Source organism: Cherax quadricarinatus, chromosome 93 (genome assembly GCF_038502225.1).
Source record: "Cherax quadricarinatus isolate ZL_2023a chromosome 93, ASM3850222v1, whole genome shotgun sequence".
Classification (NCBI taxonomy): domain Eukaryota; kingdom Metazoa; phylum Arthropoda; class Malacostraca; order Decapoda; family Parastacidae; genus Cherax; species Cherax quadricarinatus.
Genome location: NC_091384.1, coordinates 1536372 through 1550142, shown reverse-complemented (window position 1 = coordinate 1550142; position 13771 = coordinate 1536372). Strand labels below are relative to the sequence as shown.

At 45.0% G+C, this 13771-nt stretch overlaps 1 protein-coding gene across 1 annotated transcript in view; it reads right to left on the bottom strand.

The window, feature by feature from the left end:
* D2hgdh (D-2-hydroxyglutaric acid dehydrogenase) overlaps positions 1 to 13771 on the bottom strand; it is a 45299-nt gene that overhangs the window by 20057 nt on the left and 11471 nt on the right. The window contains exons 4-6 of the mRNA XM_070104581.1: positions 13427 to 13663; positions 8228 to 8403; positions 2076 to 2304 (exon numbers count right to left, since the gene is read on the bottom strand). Of these exons, the coding sequence (XP_069960682.1) occupies positions 2076 to 2304; positions 8228 to 8403; positions 13427 to 13663 (642 nt within the window). The remainder of the gene's footprint in view (positions 1 to 2075; positions 2305 to 8227; positions 8404 to 13426; positions 13664 to 13771) is intronic.

Sequence of the window (13771 nt, the reverse complement as noted above, 5' to 3'; positions counted from 1 at the left end):
GACCACTTTATTGGATAGTTGAAATTGGTAAATGGGTGGTTTCTTGTACTCATTCAATAGAAAAAAATGGAGTTCTAGCGAAATAGTTATGATTTTTGTCGACTAGTACACTGGAATTGGCCGAAAATAGGGCTCAAAGTGGGCAAAAATCGCCGATGTGTAAACATCGTCGAGACCGCTAACTTCGCGAGAGCATAATTCCGTAAGTTTTCCATCAAATTTCATACTTTTGGTGTCATTATGATTGGGAAAAGATTCTCTATCTTTTCATAAAAATAATTTTTTTTTTAAAATTTGGGGACCCTGAGAACAAGTCTCGGAGAGGGCCTGGGGACCCTGAAAGGGTTAAGGAAATGTGTGCAAAATGGGTTGAACTGCAAACTTTTATGGATGAAAATCACCCTGACACAGCTACTGCAAGCCGTGTTGGCAACCTGTACAATGACAATGTTACGGCCCATTTTAGAAAAATCTTAAAGGAACGGGAGGTACAGAGATCTGTGGACAGATTTGTTGTGCGAAAGAGGTCCAGTGACTCTCAAGTTGGTCCTAGTGGCATTAAAAGAAGAAGGGAAGTAACCCCAGAAAAGGACTTGCTACCTTAAGTCCTAATGGAAATGGATTCCCCTTCTAAACAATAACTTCCACACTGTGATGAATGGTTTGAAAAACCGATAAGTTGAAGATTGAGACACTTATGCACCATATGGGAATCTTTATTTAGGAAACGTTTCGCCACACAGTGGCTTCATCAGTCCAATACAAAGAGGAAGGCGTAAGGAGAGGAGGAGTATATAGGTAATCAGTCCCTCAACCTGGAGTCGATGTGTTCAGTCCATCAATCTTGTAGAATGTACAGCATAGGGCCGTAGACGTGGCTTTTATACTGTAGTGAGGTGAGGTGAAGCAGGCGGAGGCGGGGTCATAGTGGTACCATCCACTAGTCGAAGTAGGTCTTCGTCACTACAGTATATAAGCCACGTCTATGGCCCTATGCTGTACATTCTACAAGATTGATGGACTGAACACATCGACTCCAGGTTGAGGGACTGATTACCTCATACTCCTCCTCTCCTTATGCCTTCCTCTTTGTACTGGATTGATGAAGTCACTGTGTGGCGAAACGTTTCCTAAATAAAGATTCCCATATGGTGCATAAGTGTCTCAATCTTCAACTTGTCGGTTTTTCAAACCATTCATCACAACTGTCAGACACTGCAGCATCATGGGATCTTGTTACAAAGAATTCTTCAACACTTGTTCAACCTTTGGACGAAGACCTACTTCGACTAGTGGATGGTACCACTATGACCCCGCCTCCGCCTGCTTCACCTCACCTCACTACAGTATATAAGCCACGTCTACGGCCCTATGCTGTACATTCTACAAGATTGATGGACTGAACACATCGACTCCAGGTTGAGGGACTGATTACCTCATACTCCTCCTCTCCTTACGCCTTCCTCTTTGTATTGGACTGATGAAGCCACTGTGTGGCGAAACGTTTCCTAAATAAAGATTCCCATATGGTGCATAAGTGTCTCAATCTTCAACTTCCACACTCATCACCAGATCTTTGATCAAGGTAAGTGTCATGTATTCTATTCTTAGTAGAGTAGTAACTGTGCATGTCTTCTTCAGTTTGTGTGTATTAAAATTAATATTTCATGTGGTAAGAATTTTTGTTTTTTTTTCATAATTAGGGGTGTCAGAACGGATTAATTTGATTTCCATTATTTCTTATGGGGAAAATTAATTCAGCTAACGATAATTTCGGCTTACGATGAGCTCTTAGGAACGGATTAATATCATAAGGCGGGGGTCCACTTTACATTATTTAGGGACAATGTATACTGGTCAGAGAACCCGTCGTAAGTCTGAGTCGTCAGTAAACAAGCATGTTCGTCACTAAGTGAGGAGAGGCTGTATAGTGGAGCTTCATTACAGAGAAATGATTATATAAAAGAAGCTTCAAAAGAGAGCTGACTGTATACAAAGAAGCTTCAAAAGAGACCTGACTCTATATAAGAGAGCTTCAAGAGAGAGCCGACTGTCCATCAAAGTTTACAACAAACCTGAAGTCTCAATCAACATATAAAATGGGTGGGCACTAATGGGTGACTTCAGCTTCAAGTTCTTCTCCACACATTCAAGGGAACTTGCGTCGATGAACTCACAGGAGCTCAGGATCTCTCCGAGTTTGCTTTTCACATCCTTGTAGATACTGAGGACGTCTTCGAACGTCTGAAGGCCAAAGAAGGCCAGGTTTACTGCCTGTGGTCTTGAAGGGCAATTGATGGCAACCTGAAAGGGCAAAGTTAAAATTGTATTCTTACTGCCTGCACTTGCGATGTACAGTACGACCCCCGTATCTGTGGGGATACATTTGAAGGACCTGCCATGGATACCAAAACCGTGAAGAGTAACAAACCCGATATAGAAGTCCTATGCATACCTATTATAAAGTTCAATTGATAAATTATGTACAAGAAGTGGAGATTCATAACTTTTTCACTGATGGGAAGCACTTCACGTCTGCTCTCAGGCTTTGAAGAGCTCCTAGCTTCTGTACTTCTGCATTTCTGGGTTATTATTATTATTATTATGCAAAATTAAGGGTTATTTTCGAGCCACAGTAAACTATGGATAATTGAAACCACGGATCCCAAATCAGTGGATATGGAGCTTCTATTGTATGGCCTTTTCTGTCGCCAAACATTAATGGGGTATTAAATGAAATCAGTTAGCAGGACTTGAGTCCTGGAGGTAGAAAGTACAGTACCTGCACTCTGAAGGATGGGTTATGGTGGTGGTGGGAAGTACAGTACCTGCACTCTGAAGGATGAGTTATGGTAGCAGGTACAGTACCTGCACTCTGAAGGATGGGTTATGGTGGCAAGTACAGTACCTGCACTCTGAATGATGGGTTATGGTGGTGGTGGGAAGTACAGTACCTGCACTCTGAAGGATGAGTTATGGTAGCAGGTACAGTACCTGCACTCTGAAGGATGGGTTATGGTGGCAGGTACAGTACCTGCACTCTGAAGGATGGGTTATGGTGGCAGGTACAGTACCTGCACTGTGAAGGATGGGTGGTTGTGGCAAGTACAGTACCTGCACTCTGAAGGATGGGTGATGGTGGCAAGTGCAGTACCTGCACTCTGAAGGACGGGTGGTGGTGGGAGGTACAGTACCTACACTATGAAGGATGGGTTATTGTGGCAAGTACAGTACCTGCACTCTGAAGGATAGGTGGTGGTGGGAAGTACAGTACCTGCACTCTGAAGGATGGGTTATGATGGTGGTGGGAAGTACAGTACCTACACTCTGAAGGATGGGTTATGGTGGCAAGTACAGCACCTGCACTCTGAAGGATGGTGGTGGTGGGAAGTATAGTACCTGCACTCTGAAGGATGGGTTATGGTGGTGGGAAGTACAGTACCTGCACTGTGAAGGATAGGTGGTGGTGGGAAGTACAGTACCAGCACTCTGAAGGATAGGTGGTGGTGGGAAGTACAGTACCTGCACTGTGAAGGATAGGTGGTGGTGGGAAGTACAGTACCTGCACTCTGAAGGATGGTGGTGGTGGGAAGTATAGTACCTGCACTCTGAAGGATGGGTTATGGTGGTGGGAAGTACAGTACCTGCACTGTGAAGGATAGGTGGTGGTGGCAAGTACAGCACCTGCACTCTGAAGGATGGTGGTGGTGGGAAGTATAGTACCTGCACTCTGAAGGATGGGTTATGGTGGTGGTGGGAAGTACAGTACCTGCACTGTGAAGGATAGGTGGTGGTGGGAAGTACAGTACCTGCACTCTGAAGGATGGGTTATGGTGGCGGGAAGTACAGTACCTGCACTCTGAAGGATGGGTTATGGTGGGAAGTACAGTACCTGCACTCTGAAGGATGGATGGTGGTGGCAAGTACAGTACTTGAACTCTGAAGGATGGATGGTGGTGTGAAGTACAGTACCTGCACTCTTAACCCTTTGACTGTTTCAGGGCCCTCTCTGAAACTGTCATTCTATGTCGCCAAATATTCAAAAAAAAAAATTATTTTTTCTTATGAAAATGTTAGGAATATTTTTGTGAGTGTTTTAAGCCTAAAAAAAATTTTTTGCCATCAGTACTTACCGAGATATAGAGCCACAAAGTTTGCAGAAAGTGACGTGTGTACGGCAACAGCGGCGACTGCTGCCCACCCGGTATTCTTTTATTTACTCTAATTCAAAGGTTTCTTGCATTTTTCAATATTTTTCTGTTCCAGGTAACTTATGTGAGACCAATGTAAGGTGCATTGTTCAAATATACACTCATTGTTTACAACACAATAACAGAACAAACTTTATCATTATTAGTTTGTGTATACACTTTGTTTACACAAACAAACAATACAAAACAATGTTTATTACTATTGTTCCATAATATATATACATATGTACAGTCACTAAACACGTTCCTAGAACTGCTGCAGCTTGTGGAACTCTTTGAAACATGGGTATATGCAGAGGGGCACTTGACACTCCTCACACATAAAACGAGTGTCTCTGCGTGTTTGTGGGCGTTTTGTGGTATGCATACATACATAACACCTCTTCTGAGCATTTTTCTTGGCAGTAGTATGGGGTAGTGATCACCAGGCCTGAAACGAGATGACGTGTGTGGGCGCTGGTCTATTGCAGGAGTTGCTCCTTGGTACTTTGCAATTATTTGTCTGATTACTGACAGGCAAAATTCACCATATTTTGGTGTTTTGTTGGTCTTCAACTTGTATATGTTATAAGCATTTAGCATAGAGATATCAACAAGATGGAAAAAAAGTTTTATATACCACTTATAACTCTTGCGTACACAGTCTGCAAACCCAATCTGCATGTCACATTTGTCCACTAAGCGCATATTGAGGTTGTAGTCCATGACAGCTGCAGGCTTTAGAATGGGTTCATTGGTCTCTCTGTTGTCCCTGCCACTGGGTACCATTTTGTTTCTGTGAACTGATGTCAACAATGTGACATCATGTTTGTCATGCCACCGAAATGCCATGATGTCATTGGCAGCAAAGGCTTGCACCTCACCTCTGCGAGTGCCAGCGTCGAACCTTGGCATATGTTTACGATTACGACGCACTGTGCCACACACGTCTGTCAAGTTCACTCGCAAGAAATCACTGAGTAAGGGGCTTGTGTACCAGTTATCAGTAAATAACATATGCCCCTTACCAAGATATGGTTTCATCATTGTTCGAACCACATCACCAGAGATACCCAATAACTTCATGGTATCTCTCAAAGTATTACTGCCAGTGTACACAATGATATCCAAAACTAGACCACTTCTGCAATCACACAGTACAAATAGCTTTATACCAAAGCATTTCCTCTTGCTTGGTATATATTGCTTGAATGAGAGTCTTCCTTTGAATAAAATCAAGGACTCATCAATAACAAGCTTCCTGAAGGGATAAAAATACATGCAGCACTTTTGTTTCAGGTACATAAACACATTTCTGATCTTATATAACCTGTCGCTTCTGTCAGGCCTGGTTTTGTCTGAAAAGTGTAACATACGCAACAGTATCAGGAAACGATTGACACCTATAATGTCACTAAAACCTGGAGTTGAAATCAGGCATTCTGTTGCCCAGTATGTGGTGACAGTGTGCTTATACACATGTGGCATAAGCATTATTGTGGCAAAAAACAGGTACATCTCTGCCACAGTTGTCTTCTTCCACTTGTGTAGCCGTGATTTTGGTGAGAGAATTGTATTTGCCATGGTGTAATCACAGTATGTGTTTGTTTCCCTGACAATGATGTCCATCAGGGGTTCATCGAAGAATAACTCAAAGCAGTCCAGTTCACTGGCATTGTTCCCAAGTGGACAAGATGGCTTTATTCCACTTTGTGTTTCATCAAAGTCATGGGGACTTGGAACAAACTCGTCACCGTCCTGCCAATCCCAGATGCGGTCTGCTGGTGGGGTCTGGATATTGTACCATGGTTGTGGTTGTGCAGGTTGTGGTTGTGCAGGTTGTGGTTGTGCAGGTTGTGGGAGTGTGGGGTAGGGTGAGGCTGGATGTTGTGCAGAGTCAGCAGCGTGGGTAGTAGCGTGGCCTGCTAATAGTGCAACATGGGCCGTGCCACCCTCACTATCACCACTACTGCCTGCTCCATCACTCACATCATTCATACCCATCGTTACAATATTGTCATCTTCACTATCGGGTCGTGGTGTAGGGCCACGGGATGTGCTCCCAGAGTTTCTCCTTCCCCTTGGAACAACGTATGAAACACTACCAGACCGCATGCTACGTCGTACATACTGCCGCTTCACTGGGGAATATTCACTGTCACTGTCACTAGAACTGCTTTCAATGACCTTGAAATCACTATCACTGCTAACATCTGGGTGTTGTACACGACCAAATAGTTTCCTCTTTCGCCCTGGTACAGGCGAACGTGAACGTGAACAAGCCGGTCCAGCACCAGAGGTGGAAGGTTGTGGGTCATCTGGGTTTTCATCACTACGTTATCCTGGGCACTTTTTCCGGTAACACTCACTTCAAAACCCTGAAATTCACTGTCACTGACATTTTCATCGCTGTTAAGAGCTATCACTTGGGAACAAAAGACCTCCAATCCACCGAGGAGTGAGGAACTTCTTACCGAGAGGCATGGTGAAAATGGACTAACAACATGGCGTTCCCACAATGCACCGCTGGGTCCCAGATTTTTTTCACAGGGTGCACACCGACCACTGAGACCCATTCTCTCTCATGTAGGCCTACCAGGCCTTTCCCGCTTGATTTGAAGCCGCTAGAATTTGTGCGTATAAATACGTCAGAAACATTGGCTCGTAAGACGTATTTATACGTCGGAAACAGTCAAAGGGTTAATGATGGGTTATGGTGGTGGGAAGTACAGTACCTGCACTCTGAAAGATGGGTTATGGTGGCAAGTACAGTACCTGCACTCTGAAGGATGGTGGTGGTGGCAAGTACAGTACCTGCACTCTGAAGGATGGATGGTGGTACAAAGTACAGTACCTGCACTCTGAAGGATGGATGGTGGTGGGAAGTACAGTACCTGCACTCTGAAGAATGGGTGGTTGTGGGAAGCACAGTACCTGTACTCTGAAGGATGGATTTCAGTGGGAAGTACAGTACCTGCACTCTGAAGGATGGGTGAGGATGCTACAGTTCAGAAGAACATCTGAACTACGATATCAGCACACTCATGGCAAGATAATGACTGAACGAATGGCAGAGAATGCATCTCCTTCTTTCTGGGTCACCTGCCTCGGTGGGAAATGGCTGATTAAAAAAAAAAAAAAAGGCATGAAGGATACAAAATGGTAACTAGAGAAGCAAGTGGATATAAAGACACAATGTATTTTAGACAGTCTACTGCCCGGAAATTATCATTACAAACAAGACTAAGCGCTAAACCCACAAGGGTCTCTGTCCAGAAATAAGCTCTGTTAAGTTAATCCTGAGTAAACGAGGCCTAAAGTGTATTCTTGTTTTGCATTACGTCTCCATACCCCTATGCAGTGCACGGTCTATCAACCGAGTGAAATGGATAAAGGTACCTACGTACAAATCAGGATATTAAGGGGAGTTTTGCCACTGGTACAGTGGTACTACTTATATAGCATATTAGGTTCCAGGCTACTGCTGTACAGGAGGGCCCTGCTTATACAACTGGTTAGGTTCTGGGCTACTGCTGTACAGGGGGGCCCTGCTTATACAGCTGGTTAGGTTCTGGGCTACTGCTGTACAGGAGGGCCCTGCTTATACAGCAGGTTAGGTTCTGGGCTACTGCTGTACCAGAGGGCCCTGCTTATACAGTAGGTTAAGTTCTGAGCTACTGCTGTATAGGAGGGCCCCACTTATACAGTAGGTTAGCTTCTGGGCTACTGCTATATGGAGGGCCCCACTTATGCAGCAGGTAGGTTCTGGGCTACTGCTGTACAGGATAGCCACACTTATACAGCAGGTTACATTCTGGGCTACTTCTGTACAGGAGGGCCCTGCTTATACAGCAGGTTAGGTTCTGGGCTAATGCTGTAGGAAGTGCCCCATGTATACAGCAGGTTAAGTTCTGGGCTACTGCTGTACAGGAAAGCCCCACTTTTACAGCAGGCTAGGTTCTGTGTTACTACTGTATGCACCTGTACCTAAATGAACTTAATGACAAGTGACTATCATACTAAAGTGATAATTATACCTTGGTTATTAACCCGAGTGCTCCCTCTGAGCCTATGAAGAGATGCTTGAGGTCGTAGCCAGTATTGTCCTTCTTCATCACCGACAGACAATTGACTATCTCACCCGATGCCAGAACAGCCTCAACCCCCAGGACTGATCCGTGCAGGTTCCCATAGCGCAAGAGACGCAGGCCACCTAGAAATGACAAGCTGTGTTGGACGAGATAAATAATTCAGTATAATCTGCATACGGACATTTTTATGTTTGCAGAATATTTCCTCGCTGAATAATTAATAGAAGAACTTATAGTAAGTTAATATTATTATTATTATTAACACAGTAACTGCCACCTACTGCTTAGCTATTATTATTATTGTTATTATTACTGTATTACATGTACAGTGGAACCCCGAGTTTCGGCCATAATCCATTCCATGTTTCAGCTTAAACCTGAAATGGCCGAAAGGTGAAGCAATATTTCCCATAAGAAATAATGTAAATATAATTAATCCGTTCCAGACCCACAAAAATATTCACAAAAAAAATATATTTTTTTAAAGAATAACTATAGTTTTACATATACAAAACACAGATAAATACATATACAGTGGACCCCCGCATAACGATCACCTCCGAATGCGACCAATTATGTAAGTGTATTTATGTAAGTGCGTTTGTACGTGTATGTTTGGGGGTCTGAAATGGACTAATCTACTTCACAATATTCCTTATGGGAACAAATTCGGTCAGTACTGGCACCTGAACATACTTCTGGAGTGAAAAAATATCGTTAACCGGGGGTCCACTGTACTAGTATACAACAAATAAATTTAAATTTAACCCTTTCAGGGTCCGTCCCGTAGATCTACGGCTTTACGTTCAGGGTCCAAACCGTAGATCTACGCCATGAGCTCAGCTCACTCTGATAAACTGTGAGTGGTACATTTGGGCCTAGATATGAGAGAATACATCTATGTGGTATGTGTGCACCACATAAAACAGATCATGCAGCACACTGTGTATAATGAGAGAAAAAAAATGAAATCATGATTTTTCGATTAAAACAGCAACTTTGCAGTGTTTTTTCGTATGTTTTTTATAATTGTATTTGCGATTTCTTGGTCTCATTTGATAGAATGGAAGACATATTACAGAAATAGAAATGATTTTGATTGGTTTTAGCACTGGAAATGGCTTGAAACTGAGCTCAAAGTAGCAGAAATGTTAATTTTTTGCCGATATTCAAGAGTAAACAAACGACCTCATACGTCTAATACACGTCAGCTGGTGGGTCTAATATACATTCACAAATATGGTGATGATATTTATACAATTATTACAGTATTGCATAACAGTAAATCTTCTATTTTTTGATGTGAATAAAAATTCATTATGTGAATAAAAAATCAAAATGGAATTTATTTGTAAAGCCTCAAAACATAACTAATGAACAGAGGAAATGTTAGTTTAGTGCCAGGAATGCCTACATTGTTCATTCTGGACCCTATTTTGAAATTGGAATATTTTGAACTTTGTGTTAAATTGGGCAAATTAACAATTTCCCATCACTTTATTTTGTAGTTGAAACAGTTGACTTGGCGATTTCTTGTGCTCAATCGATAGAATAGAAGTAATACTAGTGAAATAGCTAAGAATTTGGTTGATTGGAATAATGTAATTGGCCTAAAATGGGAGTCAAAGTCGGCAAAATCGCCGATTCGTAAATATCGCTGACACATCAAAATTCGCGAGAGCATAATTTCGTCAATTTTCCACCAAATTTCGTACTTTTTGTTTTATTACCTTCACAAAAAGATTCTCTACGATTTCATAAGAAAAAATAACAAATTTTTTTTTTGAAAATTCTTGGACACTGGTGCGTGACTCCAGATTTGGGCCTTGGACCCTGAAAGGGTTAAATAGACATTTAAAATAACCTTTATTGAAGATACTTGTTGGCATCTGGAAGATAGGGAGGAGAGAGGGAAGACTTATTGTTTGGCAGGGGAATCCCCTTTCTTTGTCTTCTAAGGCCACTAGGACCACCTTGAGTCGCTGGACTCCTATCACACAAAATAACTGTCAAGAGTGCTCTGTTTCTGGCATCTCTTTAAGATTTCCCTAAAATGGGATATGGTTCTCTGTCACTGAACTTGTTGCAGAGATGGTAGCCAGCCAGCCAGCCAGCCAGCCAGCCAGCCAGCCAGCCAGCCAGGCTGGCGGCACAGCTGGCTGGCTGGCTGCATGGGTGGCTGGCTGCACGGCTGGCTGGCTACACAGCTGGGTGGCTGGCTGCACGGCTGGCTGGCTGGCTGCACGGCTGGCCGGCTGGCTGGCTGCACGGCTGGCTGGCTGGCTGCACGGCTGGCTCGTTGGCTGCACGGCTGGCTGGCTGGCTGCACGGCTGGCTGGCTGGCTGCATGGCTGGCTGGCTGGCTGCACGGCTGGCTGGCTGGCTGCACAGCTGGCTGGCTGGCTGTGCAGCTGGCTGGCTGGCTGGCTGGCTGGCTGGCTGGCTGCACGGCTAGCTGGCTGGCAGGCTGGCTGCATGGCTAGCTGGCTCGCTGGCTGCATGGCTGGCTGGCTGGCTGGCTGCACGGCTGGCTGGCTGGCTGCACGGCTGGCTGGCTGCATGGCTGGCTGCACGGCTGGCTGGCTGGCTGGTTGGCTGGCTGCACGGCTGGCTGGTTGGCTGGCTGGCTGGCTGCACGGCTGGCTGGCTGGCTGGCTGGCTGCACGGCTGGCTGGCTGGCTGGCTGCACGGCTGGCTGGCTGGCTGCACGGCTGGCTGGCTGGCTGCACGGCTGGCTGACTGGCTGGCTGCACGGCTGGCTGACTGGCTGGCTGCACGGCTGGCTGACTGGCTGGCTGCACGGCTGGCTGGCTGGCTGCATGGCTGGCTGGCTGGCTGCACGGCTGGCTGGTTGGCTGGCTGCACAGCTGGCTGGCTGGATGGCTGTACAGCTGGCTGGCTGACTGGCTGCAAGGCTGGCTGGCTGGCTGACTGGCTGCACAGCTGGCTGGCTGCACGGCTGGCTGGCTGGCTGCACGGCTGGCTGGCTGGCTGGCTGGAAGGCTGGCTGGCTGGCTGGCTGCACGGCTGGCTGGCTGCACGGCTGGCTGGCTGGCTGGCTGCACGGCTGGCTGGCTGGCTGCACGGCTGGCTGGCTGCACGGCTGGCTGACTGGCTGCACGGCTGGCTGGCTGGCTGGCTGGCTGGCTGCACGGCTGGCTGGCTGGCTGCACGGCTGACTGGCTGGCTAGCTGGCTGGCTGGCTGGCTGGCTGGATAGATGGATGGATGGATGGATGGATGGATGGATGGATGGATGGATGGATGGATGGCTGGCTGCCTGGCTGGCTGCCTGGATGGCTGCCTGGATGGCTGCCTGGCTGGCTGGCTGGCAGGATGAGTTCGCAGGGTAATGTTCACTCAAGGATAGACAACACTAGACTGGTGCACAAGCGTAGGCAGGCAGACAAGTCTGGCACGCCGGCCGAAACTCGGGACAAAATTTGGCTGAAAAAAAGCGGTTGAAACTTGAAGCAGCCTATACTCAGGGCGGCCGAAACTCGGGGTTCCACTGTATTATTATTATTATTATTATTGTATTGTTATTATGGCAGTATTATTATTACTATTACTATATAATCACATGCCTAAGAAAAGGAAAACCCACATGAAACATGAGTAAAACAGACACTTATAAAGCAACAAACACAAGGTGTATATAACAAGTAACAATGTCAAGTTACACACATCCACACTTATAGATAAAACACTCAGGAACGGAAGTCCACTTGGTAGCATGAATTCAATTTAATTTTTTGAATTTCTTTGCAAAATTTACAATGTGTGATTTACATATTATAAAGTATTGTTAAGCACACAGAAAGCCACTAACATGCACGAGCATTTCGAGCAGAAATAAACATTTGACTTTGAAAATAATGAGCGGGAGATGGCCTTACATATTACAAATTTCACAGTTTTGGGCCCCAGTTGTGTTTCTGCATTTTCGGCCTCCGTAACTCGTTCTGCTATCAAAACTTTGCGGCCCAGTCCCTGGACCCATTATGTACCTCAGTAATCTCACCCACAGGATAGATATCGGGTGCAAAATAAAGATATTAAACAAAGGAAGGAAGCCTCTCACTGACACACTGCATAAAAGCAAATTCAGGTGTAGCAATGGAAGCCTGAACCAACTCATGTCAGCTTCAATTTCAACGCTGCACTTTCTATGTTAATCATTAGCACGTGAAGACAAGTCATTGGAACTTTAATGTTCATACACTCCTGGCAAAACAGTTACTGAATTAACAATGGTGAAAGTGTTTTGTTTTCTTGGGTCAGCCTATCACGCTGGTACATAAATAACCTTCACACAGGAGAAATTTATAACAACATTTAGGTCCAACTTGGACCATTTACAAGTCCCACTAAAACACGAAGGTGAGGGAGCCAGTATATATAGGAGAGGGGGACAGGGATGAGACAGAGAGGAAGAAAGAAGGAAGTGGAGAAATAGTGGTAGAGGTAATGCTAGTAGTAGAAGTAGTAGTGATTGTGCCTAAGGGCAATGTGTGGTGTAAATATTATGCAGAAAATTTGTAGTGCGTAAATTAGGTGTGGAGTTACTAAAAATATCAGTCGGAGGGCTGAAGAGGGTTTGTTCAGGTGGTTTGGTCATTTAGAGAATGGAACAAAGTAGAATGAATTGGAGAACGCATAAATCCGTACGGGAAGGAAGGTGAGGTACGGGCTGTCCCGGAAAAGGTTGGAGGGAAGGGGTAAAGGAGGTTTTGTGGGTGAGGGGCTTGGACTTCCAGTAAGCGTGCATGAGCAAGTTAGATAGGAGTGAATGGAGACAAGTGGTTTTTGGGATCTGATGTGCTATTGGAGTGTGAGCAAGGTAATATTTTGTAAAGGGATTCAGGAACACAGGTTAGCCGGACTCGAGTCCTGGAAATGGGAAATACAATGCCTGCACTTTAAAGGAGGGATTTGGGATATTGGCAGCTTGGAGGGAGACCTAAACTGTTGTATCTGCAAAGACAGTGATTATGTATAAGTGATGGTGAAAGTCTTGAACGATGAAAGTTTTTTCTTTCTTTCTTTCTGTTTTTCGTTCTTTTGGGTTACCCTGCCTCAGTGGGATGTGGCCAATGTGTTAAAAAAATGACATTACAAAAAAAAGACAATGTAATATTTTTACCTGCATTAGTAGAAACATTGCCACCAATATGGCAGCTGCCCTTTGAGCCAAGATCCAATGGTACCATGAGACCGAACTGCGATACATGGTTATCAAGGGCTTCCAGTACACAGCCGCTCTGACATGTCACCACCCCAGACAAGGTGTCTACACTTTCAACTTCGTTCATGAGGGCGGTGGAGATGATGATCTCGTCAAACACTGGAACGCTTCCGCCAACCAGGCCCGTATTGCCACCTAGTGGAGAAAAAGTGCAATTAAGTTCATTTAATATGAAGGTGGGGCCCACTTATACAGCAGGTTAAGTTCTGGGCTACAGATGTAAAGCAAAAAACACTGTAAATA